Genomic DNA, 15,590 nt, shown 5'->3' with positions numbered 1-15,590 from the left:
ACCATTGAAAAGCAGTGAAGAGATGCCTGCTGCCAGCAGTAGCATTTTTATGCCAGTTTTAATTGGAAAATGCACTTTGTTATTGCAACTTATAGTTAAAACTGTAATTCATAGCTGCTTGTTGCAGAATCTTACAGTGCACTGACTAGACTGTACTGCTTTTAATATCAATTCTGGCTACAGATGACTGGTGCTCTGGCGTGAACTGGGTAGTTAAGTGCTCTTTTATCACCCAGCTGTCATTGCCATAGTGCCCTTTTGTAAAAGTATGAGGGAGAGGATGCTAAAATGAATTCTGTAGTCTAAGATACTTTTTTTAACTATTGCTCTGACAAATTGGGGAAGGGAGAGAAAGTTTTTATTTGGAAATTCCAGTATCCCATACTTTCCTTGGAAAGGAAGCTTGAAGCATTAGCATTTTGTTTATGTGATTAGATATACCCCAACCTGTTGTGAATTCCTGTGTGTGCTATGGCTTCTTATGCAATATCATTGTTCCATGCTATCTAGAGTTCAACAGCTCTCTCCTGGACAGTGTTGGTTCTGACGAAGACTCTGGGAATGAAGATGTTCTTGACATGGAATATTCAGAAGCTGAAGCAGAAGAGCTGAAAAGAAACGCTGAGGTGTGATCTATGATTTCAAAAGCTAACTGAGACATACACCCCTTCTTTCCTATCAGTTTAGTGTTGGAGATAGTTTTACAGAGCAGGTGTAGAGTCTAGAAAGGGTCTCCCCTTTGATGTCCTTTTAATTTTAAGAAACCAAAACAGAACAGCTGCCGAGACCTTCTGAGTTTCTCTAAGATGTGGATAATGATGAAAAGGAAACAGTGATTTTATACCAGAAATGTCTCAGTGCATGTAAAGCAGTGGGCCTGAAATTTTTACTTGCAGAGAGGACTTCAGCCAGTGTAGTAGTTTAGTTGCAATGCCATGGGCTTCTAGATCCTGCACCACCAGAACTGAGAAGCTGTGGCAATGTCTTACTCCCATTAGATGAAACCTAACTGTAACCTAGGCTGTGCTGCTGGCTGCTGGCACGCTCAGACTCCACGCAGCAGTGTTGTGAAACTTGCCTGCTTGCCTCGGTGGAAGGAGTACTGTGTAGTATGGAAAAGGTTAAGTAACTAGAGTTTCTTTGAGCAGTTTTTATTTTCTTGCAGCTCTTTACTGATCTCCTTACCCTTAAACCAAGAGTTAATATTCTAAGAGTATTGTCAGTGAATCATGTCAATAATGTTTCCTGGTCAGAGAGCATTAAATATTGCCAAAAGCCAATTACTGTCGTTTAGTTTTATTGGCAGTGAACAGAGCAAGCATGTTTCCTGCATGCAGAAGGGGCGTTGTCTGCTAACATTACAGGTGCAGGATGAGAGAATCTGGGCTACACAGAATCATAGAATGGTTTGGGTTGGAAGGGACCTTAAAGATATCCTGTGTTAGCTGTTAAATCTGTGTGCCATTATCAAGGGTATTTCTTTGATATATCAGAAGTGTTCCCTTTTTGCCTTTCTATGTTTATTTGGTGAATGAATTCTGACATCAGTGGAAGTCGGTCAGGAAGTGGTTGTTTAGAAAACTTTGCAGTGCAGACCTCATGTCAGCATCTGTTCTGGGGTCACAGTGGCTCTCTTGCATGTTCATTGGCTTGCTGAAAGATTAAATAAGATGGGAGGCTTCTTCCCACTTCTGGAAAGACCCCTTGTTTGGTCTGAACCAGGGTGTGTGTTTCCGTAATCTTTGGTTGAGTTGTAGCTTTGGATGCAGTAGCCAAAGCTGGTATCTCAGATACAAATCGTCTTGCCCATAAGCTGTGTAGGACAAGAGTGAATGCCCAAAAGCTTTAATTGAACTATTTATTTTTTTTTTTTTTAGACAGGAGAGCTTCCTCACTCGTATCGTCTCATAAGCATTGTCAGCCACATCGGAAGCACATCATCTTCAGGTAAAAGATACTGTATTTTATTCTTCATCTGCTACCTAGCTTAAGAATTCTATAATACAGCATTACCATACCAGGATTACTTGCAGAGAAGAGTTCCGGCAGCAAAGCAAGTCTTCTGTCATGGTTTGCTGGTGGGAAGCAGGTTGAGGATGTCATAGTCCCTCACTGCAGCATATGTATGGTGTACTGCTTACAGGGTTTGTGGAATTGCTTGTGCTTGTTACCAGCTTATTGCCCAGGAAGGATGGAGGGACCAGGATCTTGAGGGTCTTTAGCATTTAAATCTGATGTAGGTTGCTGGACCAGAGTATCCAGCCAACCAGCTTACTGGTTGAACTGCAGCATGAAAAGAAAGGTGCATTCTCTGTTTTAAAGGTCATTATATCAGTGATGTCTATGATATCAAGAAGCAGTCCTGGTTCACCTACAATGACCTGGAAGTGTCTAGAACACTAGAGGCCACCGTTCAGTGTGACAGAGATCGAAGTGGCTACATCTTCTTCTACATGCACAAGTAGGTGTCTTGGGGAATTCTGGTGCTGGAAGAAGAGGAAGTGGGCTTCTCTTCTTCCTCCTCATCCTGCTGGGATGAAAAGTGCCTCCATGTATTTGTCAGAAGAAATCATAGTCAGAATTATATGCAAGAATGACAAAATTCAAGTGCTCTGAGTACAGAGACGTGGAATGGTATGTCACTAATACATAGGGTTTTAACATGATGCATTAAATTGTATTTTAAGAAGGGGATTCAGAGTCTCAGCTATGCATTCATCGCACCAGGAATCATAATGCAGCTTGGGTTTTTCCCTTAAGCACTGTGATATTTGTAAAAGCCCTGTCTCTGTTCCTGGTGGTTGTGTGGTTGCGTGGTTGCAGCCAGTGTCATCTTGGGACACAGGTAAGATGAGGTTTGTAGGTAGAAGTGGTATCTTTTCAGGCACATGAAACTGCAGAAGGGGTTCTATGCCTGAGTTTGTCCCCTTCATCTGTCTTTACTGCTTGCTTTAATAAAAGATATTACTTCATCTGCAGGCTGTGTCCTGTGTTGCTTCTGAGCCTTTTACCAGCCAGGAGTTATTTTGACTATTGTTACTGTTCTCTGAGGCTTAGTACTGACCTTATTCACTGTAATAAATTAAAAAGTTAAAAAGAAGTGCTGTGGGATTCAAGGAGCCTGGCTTTGAGGTGCCAGATAAAACACCTTTCTCTGCCAGGATCCATGAGCTTGAGGTTGTGGATTAAATCCAGTGGCTGATTTCCTCAGGGGTGTCTTATGTAGCAGTCTGTTGTTGTACTTAAGTTTCACTACTGGTCTTTCCCTTCTGTTCTAGGGATATCTTTGATGAGTTACTAGAAACAGAGAAAAATGCACAGCCACTTAGCATGGAAGTAGGAAGATCAGTTCGTCAGCCTCTGTGAAGAGTAAAACACCTTGTTCCTCCCGAGGAACAAGGAAGGTTCTGAACTTGTGCCAGCCACACAGGAGTTAACAAACAGCTCAGGGCCAAAACAAGAGGCAAAAGGTAGAAATATGGGACGCTCGCTTTGCTGAACATCTGTGCAAGTCCTGGGCCTGAACCACGCTTTTAAACCTCGACATCCCAGAGCAGTCCTCCTGTGGTGAAGTTTTTATTGTTCCTCAGATAATTTTGTCAGCATGGAGCCTTAAAGAATTGCATCAAGCCACAAGACTACAGCTGCTCATGAACTGGTTTAAAACAAATAGTGCAAAAAGAGACTCGACTTTAAAAGCCCATTCACTTGTGAGAAGTGAGTGGTGAAGATTTACATATCACTTGGCTTTTTTGTTTTTATTGTTGGGTTTTTTTTAATCCGAGAGCAATTTAAGCAATAGATTCGGTAACCTGGCGTGTGTTGTGTTAGTAATATTCACTGGAAACCCAGATCACTGGGTACGCTCTCGCCACTCGTCTTTGGAATCACTCAAGCTGATGGGTTTTGACATCCGTGGGTTTGGAAGTGCTCCACTGTTTACCTGTGCTTCCAGGAAACAAACTGTCGGTGCTGTGGAATGTATTGCATACCTGGTGGCAGCTCTGTTGGGTTTGTTTTTTTACACCATTCACTGTCATCCTTATTTAGATGTGAGATTATAGATGTGATTTCTTTTGTTTTACAAGTTTTACTATTTGATTTTCTTCATGAGGTGGTTGTTTTGTGTTGGAGAGGAGAGGTCTCTTCTTTGGGTGTGCAGTATTTAGCACTGAAGTGACATTGTTTGGGGCTGCTCCAGTGTAATTCTGGGGGTAGGTGAACACCTGGAGCAGACTGAGAACAGCAGCAGGAGGTGAGCAACAGCCACTTTGCATCTTCTTGGAGTGAAAGAGTGTTCTGTGTTCTAGCCTTACCTTTTCTGCGCAGGCCTGGGGCATTGTGAAACAGGAGTGATGGGGAAGGGGTCTGCAGGGTAGCACTTGGCACTTGAATTGCTCTTGACTGAACCATGGTCTTGCCTTGGTCTTCCTGTATCCCAAGAAGAGAAGGCAAGAGGGGTTTTACTGCAGCTATGCTTCTGTTCTCCTTTCTGAAGAGCACAGAGCGCTCAAACTGTGAAACTAAAGCAGGTGGAAAGCTTTCAGAAAGCCCATGTTCAGCGTTAACAGAACATGGTTAGGAAGAAGTGTTGTGTTTTATTGGATTTTGAGGCATGAAGCTCCTTTGACAACTTGTTTCAGCAGGGAAGGGGGGAAGCCAAGTGACTTCAGTTTTTCAGCACCTTGGCACTGATTTAGCGGGGCAGTTTCCTTTTGCTGGCATTTACTCATTTCAGAGACGTTGCTGTTAAGCAGAGTAGTGTTGCTCTTGGTTTGGCCTCTAGTTCTGATATTTTTGCAGCATGAGTTTTAGAGGTGTAAGACTTCTGCTGGTTTGTTGGGTTGTTTTTTTTTTTTAAAAAAAAGAAAGAAACAAAACCAAACACTTTTTTTGCTGTTGAGGTAATTTCTGGGTTTTTTAAACTATCCTTAGGAGTTTCTCAGGAATAAATCAGCTGAAGCAAAGCAGACAAAAACATCAATTTAGGAGACATCAGGCCCCTTTCATGGACACTTCCACACTTCCTGGCAGGGGGGTGCTACCTTAGTGGCCTCTTCTCACCCCTGTGCACAGCAGGGACCTACAGCCATCAGTAGTCCTCCCTAAACCAAGGGCTTCTGGGGACCCCAGTGTGTTGAAAAGACTGTGACTGACCTTGCGGTCCCCATGTCAGATGAGCCCAGGGACCTGGTCAGGGTGACATCTTTCTGGTGTCCAAGCTAGGAGCCAACATTTGGTTGTAAACATGACAGAGCGTTTATCTTGCAAGATGCAGCCCAGGTGGGTGTGTATGTTAATTTATTATAAAGCATTATACTTTTCTATTGTGGATACTAATTTGGGTAGAACTGCAGGCTGTGGGATGAGGCAGAGATGTGGGAGCTGTCCTTTGAACTGCTCGCCCCTGCGAATGTGACGGACTGCTCCGGCCAGAGGGCAAACCTGTTTTCCCCAAGCGCATCCTATGCTAGTGCTGTAAATAACCAGTATTCCTGTAGTGCCAGAAGCCAGCTCTGCTTTTTTTTGGGTGACAAGGTTGTTTTTGCAAGGCGCTGCACTCCCGTTAATTTATAATAAAAGCAAACGTTGCCTGACTTTTCAGTGCAGTAATTTTTGTTTAAAACCAGGTTTTGGTTGGGTCAGAGTGCGAAAGCTGATGCTTGAAACCTGTGTTCCTTGTTTTGTGAAAAGTTCTTGCTTATTATTCTAGCTATTAAGAATTTGCAGGCACCTAGTAACTTAATTTAAGCTTTTTCATTTGGCATGCAGCAGCTCAGTTGCACCTTCACCCTGGCAGGAGGGTCCATGGAGCCCCTCCCTTGCAGAAGCCAGCTTTCTCTGTGTCCAAGAGCAGTGGGGAGGCAGGCAGGTGTGTGATCCTCAAGGGATGCGCTGCCCAACAGCTGAGATGTTCCCACCCCTCGTGCTGTTCCAGCAGCAGGTTCAATAAGATGATCATCGCTCCTATGTGGGATGCCCATCCTGGGGTTTAGGTAGGTGGAGAAGTTCAGTTGCAGTCTGTTAACACTTGTAGGCTCTTCCCCACATGTACAGGGTTGTGGTTAAACATTTACCCGCTCCTGAATCAGCCTAGTTCAGTCCAAGTGTGATTCAGCATATGAATGCAAGGAACTCCAGTCTCGCCATTTTTCTTGCCCCTCTGTTGTTTGCCTCTGGTAATTTGTTCTTGATTTACTCCCCTACTCCATTCTTGTCAATGAACTGGAGCTCATGGCAGGGGGTCCCAGCAGAGCCCTGGCCAGCAGGGCTGCACAAAGAGCCTTTGCAAAGCAAGGACTGGCTTCCCAGCCAGGGCAGCAGCCTGACACCAATGCAAGGAGCCAGGAGGAGGAGTGGGCCTCTCCAATGCTGGGGCCATAGCATCGCCTCCTTCTCGCTGCAGCACAGATAACCATCACCTGTGCATCTTCCTTCCTGTCCTGCATCCCAAGGAAGGGCTGAGCCAGCCCAGCGGTTTCTGCTGCAGTCACTCCACATGTGGGGATCACTATGCCCCAGGGAGGGTGGGCAGGGCTGGGCATAACTCATCTGCTTTGTTTTCTTTTTAATGGAGCTATTATCCCTGTAAGCACCTGCCAAAGAGAGAAGAACGGGGTGCAGGACCCCTGGCAGCTGACTCCAGCCTTGCCTGCCCTGAGGTGGCTGCTGCCGGTTCCTGCCTGCATCCTGACTTTCTGGTTCTTTACACTGTTGATGTGGAGCAGCACTTTTCTCTGTGTTTTAGCAGACCTGTTCCTCTCTATTCTTTACAGTTTTTGCTCTTGGGTCCCCTCCCCCCCCCCCCCTTTTTAAATGATGTGTAGATAGATTTTTGTGAAATAAACACATCTTTATTAACCCTCTCTTGGTTTGAGATCTTTTTTTCCATTCTGCCTCTTGGATACCACAGACAATGGGCACCTCTGCTCCCTGTTTGGCACTGGGCCTTTGCTCACGTGTCCCAGAACATCATGTGTGTGTTCAGCACCTTCCCATACACCAGAGATGTGTCCCTGGGGTGAGACCCACCAGTTCCTCTATGGCTTCCTGTGGAGCCTAAGAAGGAGGGAGATGCTCTCCTCTCCCAGGGCAAGGACACACAGGTGCTCCCTGGTGTCTGTCCCTCACGCACTCCATCCCATCAGCCTGTTGCTTGTTGCTCTTACCTTTGGTCCAGCACTTATTTACTGAGGTTCACGTGACAGCACAGGGAGGAGCTCCAGCTCTGTACCAGACCTTTAGCCCCGAGGTGCCACTGGGGCTGCATGGGGCAGCCCTGACTCCCATGATGGGGGCCTGGGTTGTGGGCAGCTTGTGGGTCTCATCAAAGAGCAGGGGGGCAAAGGAAGGACCCAGGGCACAGGAGTCCCTGTGCTGCCTCGGTGCCTGCTCAAGACCTGTGTGCCGACAAGTGCCACCGCTTTGCCCAGTAAGCCCTGCCTCTGGGCTGAGCCCAGGGGTACACACAGCCCTGCTTGCCAAATCCATTTTATTTAATACAAACAACAAGCCGGGGTTATCCCTGTGCCCAGGCTCTGCCCTAGAAGAGTCCTTTGTCCTTCTTGAGCGTCTGTTGCTTCCACAAGGGCAGGCTGCCGAAGGCGGAGCGGCTCATGCCGAAAACAGCCTGGAAGTCCTGGTCAGAGAGGTGGCGCTGGGGGAGGAGAGAGGAGGCTGAGCTGAGGCTGGGGGGCTCCCCCCATTCGCCTCTCCCCTAGCAGCCCCAGCCTCCTCTCACCTCCTTCCTGCTGGGATCCACACCCCGTGGCAGGTCCTCAGCCGCGGTGCTCACCAGCACATCCAGGGGGAAGACCTCCAGCTTTTCGGGGAGCAGGGGGGTGGTGGCGGTGAAGACCTCTTGCCTGGATGTGAGCGCCTGGGTCGGGGGGAAAGGGACGCATCAGGGCGGCCCCAGGACAGAGGCACCAGCTGCAAGGACATGTCCTTGGATGACGTCCTTGCAGCTCTGTGTCACCTGGCAAGGGGACGGAGGAACATTCTGCGCCCCTTCCCACCCTTCTCCCTGTGCCACTTACTGAGGTGAGCTGCCCGAGGCTGCTCTCGTCCCCCAGCTCGGCTTTCAGCTCCTCGTAGGATTTCTTATCCTGGAAGGTGACAAAAGTGCTCAGTCCCTGGGCAAGGACCAGGCAAGCTGCTGCGTGCACCCTGCCAGTGCCAGCTGCAGCCAGATCCACATCTGGGCACATCTGCAAAGGCCCGCCTGGTCTTTCCAGGCCCCCTCCATGACTCACAGCCCAGTTGAGAGGGTCCCAGGCCAGGAACCAGCCAGTGAAGGTGGGGGGCTCATAGCCCTGCTTCACCACAATGATGGGGGTGTCGAGGTCGCGCCCACTGGGGTGGCTGCGCAGGTACTCCTGCACCATCATCGCCGCCGACTCCTTCTCTGACTCATTGGCGCCTTTCCCAATCCAGAAGAAAACCTGGAATGAGGACATTATGTCTGCCACTGGGGTGAGACCGGGCCCTCTGGGGCCATGACCAACCCATGGCTGGGGGTACATGGGATCTGTCCCCAGGGAAGGGCACCGGGAGTCTATCTCATATAACCCTGGAGTGAGGGGATGGAAAGCAATTTCCTTTACCAAGCAAGGGCTGGCCAGGGACATGGTGGGTTCCAGACTCCCATCCGGCCATCTCCAGCTGCTGCAGGTCCTACACCCACCCTGGGGACATTGGGATCAAAGGTGTCCCCCACCCCATGCCCCTAAGCTAACCTGATCCCAGGTGTCCAGCACATAAACATCATTCTCCTCCAGGTCATCCTGGGTGAAGTCTACAATCTCCGTGGCCAAGAAGGTGCCTGTCTTGTTGGAGCACTCAAAGAGGCGGGGGGGCACGGAGGGGTTCTCTTCCTGCAGCCTGGTGGGGGGCATTGTGGTAGTGGTGGTAGGAAAGGGGCTCACCCCACTTGGGAACCGGTAGACCATCTCATCCCCAAGGGTGTGTAGGTACTGCCTGTACCTCTTGCTGTTGGCATACTGGGACTTGCCCCCCAGGGCCAGCCAGAACTCAGGTGGCTCCTGTCCCTCTGCGGTCACCAGCTTCTCTGTCTTGGAGATGATGTCAGCCACTGTCTTGCCCATCTCGCGCTCGTCCCCGCTGCATCCCTGCCAAGCAAGCACAGCCGCTCCGTCACCAGCCCCAGCGCAGGGAGAAGAGGTAGAGACATGTCCTGTGGGGGTGTCAGCACCCCCGCAGTGCCCAGCTGTACCCACCTTCCCATACCAGAGGTAGCAGCAGCCGGAGGTCTTGAGCACAAAGACATCATTGGAGTTGAGGGAGGAGGCGCGGACAGGCACCTCGAAGGCCTTGGTGTTGAACTCATTGGTGCCGTGCACGTGGAAGAGGCGGGTGGAGGGTGTGGGCTCTGTGCTGCCCGACCGCGAGGTGCCACCCTGGAGGGACGGGGCAGGAAGGGGAGGTCACCACCGGCACCAGCGGCTCCCCGCTCCCCGCCCCGGCACCCCTGCTCACCGCGTACACCACCATCTTGCCCTTGAAGATGGCCATCAGGTGGGTTGGCTCCTTGCCCATGGTGACGCGGACCTGCACAGGCTCGTTGTTGTACTTCTGGTCCAGGATGACGGCTTGGTAGGCAGAGGCAGCCAGCTCGTCTGTGCTGGCGTGGCGGCCCTGGGCAGGGCAGAGCAGGGCTCAGTGCCCACCGCAGCCCCCTCTTCCCTCTCGGGAACAGGGAACCCTTGCGCCAATCCCATGGAACCATGTGTAGGGCAGAGCATCCCCAGTCCAGGGAGGTGCCCCCGTCCCTCACCATGGGTCAGTGACATGCAGGTCTCACCTGCCAGATGTAGATGATGCGGTTCACCTTGGGCCCCACGAAATAAGTGTAAAGAATCAGGTAGCAGTCCCCACCATAGAAATGGCCCAGCCACCTCTTGTCCACAGGCACCAGCTCCTGGTTCTCCACACGCCAGACCTGGTGGGAAAGGGACAGGGATGTGCTGCTACCAGGGCTGGTGTATCCCCCTGCCCTGCAGCCTCTGGGCCCCACAGCATCCCCCAGTGCAGCCCAGGGAGTGCCCTGAGAGGATCCCGCATCCTGCCCTGGCCACCCTACCTCCACCTCCCCAGTTCCATCATCCACCATCTTCTGCTGGGCAGCCATCTGGGGCTTCGCGTGCAGCGTGGTAGCATCGAACTTCACCTGCTCCACTTTGGCTGTGAGGAAGGTGAGAGGGATGAGCCATACCCCACCAGTCACGGGGTCCCCATAGCCCCTCCCCCCCTCCACCCCATCCCAATCCACGGAGTCTTACAGCTTCAAAAGGGGACACTCACCCACTTTGCCTACAGTGTGAGTCTTCCCCAACCCACTAGTCTGGTTGGGGACGGTCCACTTCTGGAAGAGCTGCCTGAAGATGGCTGACTCAGATCCATCATTTTCCGTCTCCACACTGGTGCTGGCCGGGTAGTTCTTGGCTTTGATGAAGCCCTGGGGAGATTCAGACCCTGAGTGTGAGCATGGGGTGCCCAGCACCCTGGGGAGCACCCAGGCTATTCCACCACCAGTCCCAGGCACAGCACCCACCAGCGCCCTGCTCATTGCCTGCTGCTTCTCCTCCTTGTTGGCGTTCTTGCCCTTCCACACAAAGATCTTGAGACCTCCTTGATCAAGGATGTAGCAGTCCTTGGAGGGGACACAACAGCAGAAATTCAGAATTTTGGGGCAAATCCCACCAAACTGGCTTTTGAAGGGTTGAAGCTGTCAAGGAAATTGGGCACCCCTAAGCATGGAACTGGTGACACACCTCATGCAGCAGCATGTCTTGAGTCAGGGGTCGAACCGCCACCTCCTGTATCACCAGATTCCCACTGGCATTGGAGACACTGGCAGGGGAAAAAGAGAGGAGGAGGGGTTAGAAAGAGGGCTAGAAAACCCCCTCCCCATCCCCACCTGATGGTGGCAGTGTTCCCATCCCCTCCTTCTTGCCCTGCCATGGTGGCAACCTGGCTTGCATCTTGCCCTGCCTATTGCCATGAGGAGGGACAACGGGGGTGTCAGATGTGATGGGGCCACCCAGGGACGTTGCCATTGCATCCAAAGGTCACACATGCACGAGCATCTCCCAGTCAGATACCATCCCTGTTGGTACCAGGGGTTCCCCTTGCTCCAACAGCATCCAAAGGATCTGTACTCACCCCTGTTACTGGCCTTGACCCCTCTTGCTGTGTGTTCATGGGCACAGGAGTTGTGTGACACAGCAGAGATGGGTGCTGGGTCCCTCTGGCACCCTGCGAGATGCCCCCATGGGTGACTAACACCCAGCAACTCACTGGTAGAGCTTGAGGGAGGACTTGAGCTTCTGGTCCACTTTGTCATCAGGGATGGCCGCCTTGATGTCCCTCTTCTCACCCAGCACATGCGTGAGCACCTGCATGAGCCCCGGTGAGGCGGCCTCGTCTTCCCCATCCACTATTCCCACCTTGGCACGGCCTCCACGCTCCCGGTCACGGATGTCCTTGGCCAGGGTCATCGCCTGCTCCCAGGGGAGGAAGTGTCAGCCCGGGCTGGGGAGGGGGGTGGCTTCCTCCTCCGTGCTCTGGGGAGGAGCCCTGGGACCCCCGTCCGAACCTTCAGCCGCTCGTTCCGGTTGCTCTCAGGACCGTTCCACTGGATGATGAGCTGTCCCAGGTCCAGCAGGAACACATCCCCCTGGTTGAAGCTTTTCCAGCTCATTTCCACCTGCCATGGGAAGGGACTTGAAGGGAGGGATATTAAGCAGCAGGGTCACCCTGGCTCCACAGCCCCCACCTGCCCTGGCTCAGTGCTGATGCCTCCAGCCTGTAGCTCCCCTTCCTAACTCAAGAGTGGCTTTTGGGGGGTGGGGATGCTCGTGTGGCAAGGCGGTGTGGCCACGCACCCATTCTGTCCCCTGCTGGGTCTGTGGAGGCCCTGGACTGATCCAGAGCGCAAACAGTGTCTCCTCATGGCTGAGGATCCCCCCATACTGTAACACACCTCTCCTGCCACCACATTCTTCTTGCCCTTCACATGCAGCAGGCGCTGGATGTTGTAGGTGTTTGTCTCCACGTGCTTCATTCCCGAAGCCACGCCACCCTTCTTATAGCTGGAGGGGATGGACACGGCGTCAGCCCTGAGCCCCCCCTTCTTCATCCAGTGGGGTTCCCCTCCCACCTCTGTGCACAGGGAGGTGTTCAGGGACCCCCACCCCACCCACAAGTGTGATGAATGAAGCAAGACCAGTTCCAGATACTCCTCCTGCCTCCTCCACCCCACTGGGACAGGGCTGTCCCCATCACCACTGGGGATGTCCCCACAGGGAGCATGCAGAGGACCCCTTCCCACCGTCACCCACTGTGGGAGCAGGTCCATGGGGGTGACCAACGTACATGAGTCCCTGTTTGAAGTAGGCTCGGAAGGTCTCGCTCTCGTGGCCCTGGACCTCCCGGTGTTGCACAGCCACCGTGCCCAGGTGATCGTCCATCTGGGTGGTGTAGATGGCGGCCGCACCCTGCTCATCCTGGCTTGACTCCTTGCCCAGCCAGTAGTGGATGTCGTAGCTGAAGCTGCTCCCACTCTTGCGTGTCTGCAGGACACCAGTCTCTGCTAGAAGAGCCCCCATGTCCCCAAGCTCCCCTGGCCAGGGACACCCCTCCCTGCACCACATCATCCCCCCCCCCCCAGTCCCCCGCAGGCCCCCAGGCTGCCCTACCGACAGCAGGACATAGCAATCCCCCTCGTAGAAGTTGCCATAGCTTTTGGTGGGCACTGGCACCATCTCCATGTTCTGCAGAAGGAAAGGAGATGTCAGCGCAGCTGCAGACCCCCTGCCCCCAGCCCTGCACACCCTGCTGCCCCCAGCCCCAAACCTGGGTGGGTTTAACCTGGCACTGACATCCCAGACTGAGGCACTGAGCACACAAAAGAGGGGTCTTCCCTTCCTCACCCCCCCCCAACACCAGTGATGGGTGCCCCCATCCCTACCTCGATTCGCCATATCTGGATGCCTGGCGTGGTCTTGTTGAGTGTCCTGCTGACTTTGCTGCTGAGCTCCACCATGATGTTGCAGGCAAGGGGACCTGCTGGGGCATTGGCAACACCCTCGTTAATGACAGGCAGTGTCATTAAGAGCTGGGATGGAGCCAGCCTGCCATGCCACCTGCTGCCCTGCCACTTCTGCAGCGGCTGGGCCATAAACCGCCATCCAGAGCTGCATGGAGTAAGGGACCCCTCCAGCACCCTGGTGACAAGCAGGTCTCTTGTTCCCTCAGCACTGCAGCAGATGGGGGCTGTTGTGCTCCATGACAGGGTCTGAAGTGGGGAGGAGCGGGGTCCCCTGAGCACTCTGGTGCCCTGTGCCTGGGCAGGGCTGTGCAGGGCTCCCCTGCTGAGTGCCACCACTGCAGGTATGTTCTGCTCTTCCCCAGGGCTAGCAGGAGCTGGCCCTGCTCAGCCCTGTCCCGGCATGGTTCAGCACACGATGGCATGGCATCACATGGCCACCTGCACACACACACGTATGTACAAGCACACCCTGCCCACTCCAGCCCCCCAACTCCCAAAACCAGTGCCAGATCCATGCGCGCCAGGAAGGGCATGTCCCAGCCCCACAGAGGTGCTGAGCACGCCAGGGCTCAGCTTCGGTCCTGCCAAGGTTGCCTTCAGCCATGTCTCCCATGCCAGTGCAGGGAGAGCCAGCAGTGCCCAGCAGAGGGGCCTCTGCTCCCCCCAGCCTTGCAAACCCCAACCTGGTCCCACTGCACTGTCCCTGACAGCATCCACATCCCACCCTTCACACCCTGCATCCCCCCCCCGTGCAGCCCCAGGCTGGAGCAGGAGTGTGTGCCTAAGCCCCATCCCTAGGCCACCACGGTGCTAGGAGCTGTGCTGGCTGTGGGTTGTGCTGCCCCCCATGCCCACCCTGCGGCCCCCACCCCAGCCCCTCACCTTCCCCGCAGAGCTGCCACAGGTGAGCGCACCAAGGTAAAGTGCTGGGTGCCACCACCCAGGGGACCTTTGTCCCCTCCTGTCCCAGCCTATGTTCACCATATAAGGGCAGGAACAGCCTGGAGTCAAGGTTCCCGTGGCCCTCCAAGGCTTTGTGGCACCTGAAGAGCCCCGTTACTCATGGTCTGATTGTCCCCCAGGAGCTATTGCAGCACAGGGCACCCCATGGCACCCTGCCTATGGGCGTGCTGTGCCCTTGCCTGCTGCCATTCCCAGGCCTGTGTCCCCCTTGGCACCAAGCCCACAGTGATGGGGTTTTGATGCCTGCCACACAACCAAAAGGTTCCCGAAAGTGATAGCAACAGCATGAACCAGGCCATGAGGGTGCATCAGCCACAAACACAGAGGTGCCCTGATGCCATGGGGATGGGCTCTGTCACTGCCCTCCATTCAACAGTCCCCCAAACCTCCAAACCCTTCCAGCTGTGAAGCACTGAGCCCATGCCTATGAGGGTTTTTTTTGTTCCTGCCCCCCAGAAATATTCCCCAAAGTGACAGCGGATGTCACAGGGCAGGGCTGCACTGCTGCCCTCCACTCCCCACATCCCACAGTGATGGGGTGTTGGTGCTACCAGCTCAGAGGCATCAGCAGCGCAGCATCATCTTCCCAGGTCATCCCCTTCCCATCCCACATGCCCTCATGTCCCACCGGGCACATCACTCCCCTGCACACAGGACTGTTCCCAGGATGTCACATTGGCAGCTAGAGGCCAGATGTCTGCTCACTACCTGATGGGCTTTGCTCCCTGTGTTGGGGGTCTCTACAGCCTCATCCTTGGGGATGGGAGGGAGGCACAGGGATGTGGTATGGAGCAGGGCACAGGGCGGCGGCACAGCTAAGCCCTATTCCCTGTCCCATGCCCCCAAGTCCAGCCCCAGTGGGTGGTATCTGATGATGCTCTTGGCGTTGGCAGAGAGGACTGGCGCCCTGCCCAGTGGATTTCAGCCCCAAAGGTGGTTTTGGGGGATGACCAGGGGGTACATAAAACGGGGGGGGTGGGGGCTGGGGGTGGGGGGGGTGAGGGGGGTGGGTGGATTGCAGCAGCAAGCAGGCCCCCAGGCTCATCTTACTCTTATCTCTTCCCCAGCCCTGCAGGATTGCCTTATCTGGGACACCCTGCTGAGCCAGCAGCCCGGGCCATGAGCGCCAGGAGCATCCCACACCCTGTCCATAACCCTGGTGCCAGGCCTGGGTTGTGGTGAGCCTCAAACCCTGCCTGCCTTTCCTCCCGAAGGATCCCTGAAGTGATAGCAATGAGCCGATCCAGGCCATGGAGGCGTCAGCCACAAACAAAGGGCCCTGACGGCAGAGGGATGGGCTCTGCTACTGCTGGACCCCTAAACACCCATAACCACTCCAGCCAGCTCCCACCCTGTGCACCCACACCAGTGCCCCCCATGGGACCATTACCCAGCTGCAGAGCCTCTGGAGGGGTGCAGGGTGGAGGGTGACACCCCGGTGGCCACACTCCACTCCGTGTCCCAGGGCTGTATCCCTCCCGATGGTACAGCACGAGGGGGGACCCCAAGCCAGCCCCAGAGCTCTCACCCCCTCCCTGGGCCCCCAGCCGGACAC

The 15,590-nt window shown here is 53.8% G+C and overlaps 2 protein-coding genes across 6 annotated transcripts in view; one reads left to right on the top strand and one right to left on the bottom strand.

The window, feature by feature from the left end:
- USP37 (ubiquitin specific peptidase 37) overlaps positions 1-6,866 on the top strand; it is a 36,685-nt gene extending 29,819 nt beyond the window's left edge. The window contains exons 21-24 of one of the 2 annotated variants that reach the window (XR_009966280.1): positions 511-626; positions 897-1,120; positions 1,878-1,947; positions 2,323-2,365. Coding sequence is in view for 1 of the 2 variants with exons in the window: in XM_062626774.1 (XP_062482758.1) it covers positions 511-626; positions 1,878-1,947; positions 2,323-2,461; positions 3,279-3,366 (413 nt within the window). In the remaining variant the exon portion in view is untranslated. Of the gene's footprint in view, positions 1-510; positions 627-896; positions 1,121-1,877; positions 1,948-2,322; positions 2,462-3,278 lie in introns of those variants that run through there. The other variant, XM_062626774.1, reaches the window with a different exon arrangement.
- A 264-nt stretch (positions 6,867-7,130) lies between these two features.
- On the bottom strand, positions 7,131-15,505 carry VIL1 (villin 1). 4 transcript variants are annotated; one of them, XM_062626771.1, is made up of 20 exons: positions 15,426-15,505; positions 12,992-13,089; positions 12,720-12,794; positions 12,397-12,593; positions 12,005-12,113; positions 11,618-11,728; positions 11,320-11,522; positions 10,794-10,872; positions 10,574-10,672; positions 10,324-10,477; positions 10,103-10,203; positions 9,824-9,961; positions 9,499-9,657; positions 9,240-9,419; positions 8,986-9,131; positions 8,739-8,883; positions 8,256-8,444; positions 8,040-8,108; positions 7,742-7,879; positions 7,131-7,657 (listed from the first exon to the last, which is right to left on the bottom strand). In XM_062626771.1, the coding sequence occupies exons 2-20, from the start codon at positions 13,064-13,066 to the stop codon at positions 7,544-7,546; spliced, it is 2,481 nt and encodes an 826-aa protein (XP_062482755.1). In that variant the 5' UTR covers positions 13,067-13,089; positions 15,426-15,505; the 3' UTR covers positions 7,131-7,543. The 4 variants fall into 4 exon arrangements, with proteins under 4 accessions (XP_062482755.1, XP_062482756.1, XP_062482754.1 ...); XM_062626772.1 differs by having other exon boundaries at positions 12,992-13,086; XM_062626770.1 differs by lacking the exon at positions 15,426-15,505 and adding an exon at positions 13,955-14,161.
- Between the last annotated feature and the right edge of the window lie 85 nt (positions 15,506-15,590).

This window comes from Pezoporus occidentalis, unplaced genomic scaffold, assembly GCF_034315485.1.
Source record: "Pezoporus occidentalis ecotype Australia unplaced genomic scaffold, CSIRO_AGI_Poc_V1 ctg298, whole genome shotgun sequence".
NCBI classification, from domain to species: Eukaryota; Metazoa; Chordata; class Aves; order Psittaciformes; family Psittacidae; genus Pezoporus; species Pezoporus occidentalis.
This window is presented reverse-complemented; position numbering and strand designations above follow the sequence as displayed.

Coding starts and splice junctions, on each gene's coding strand:
- VIL1 (XM_062626771.1), bottom strand. CDS start 13,066: ATGGTGGAGCTCAGCAGCAAAGTCAGCAGGACACTCAACAAGACCACG. Junction 12,594..12,719: donor ATTGCTATGTCCTGCTGTCG/GTAGGGCAGCCT, acceptor GGTGTCCTGCAG/ACACGCAAGAGTGGGAGCAG. Junction 7,880..8,039: donor GCCTCGGGCAGCTCACCTCA/GTAAGTGGCACA, acceptor CCCCCGACCCAG/GCGCTCACATCCAGGCAAGA.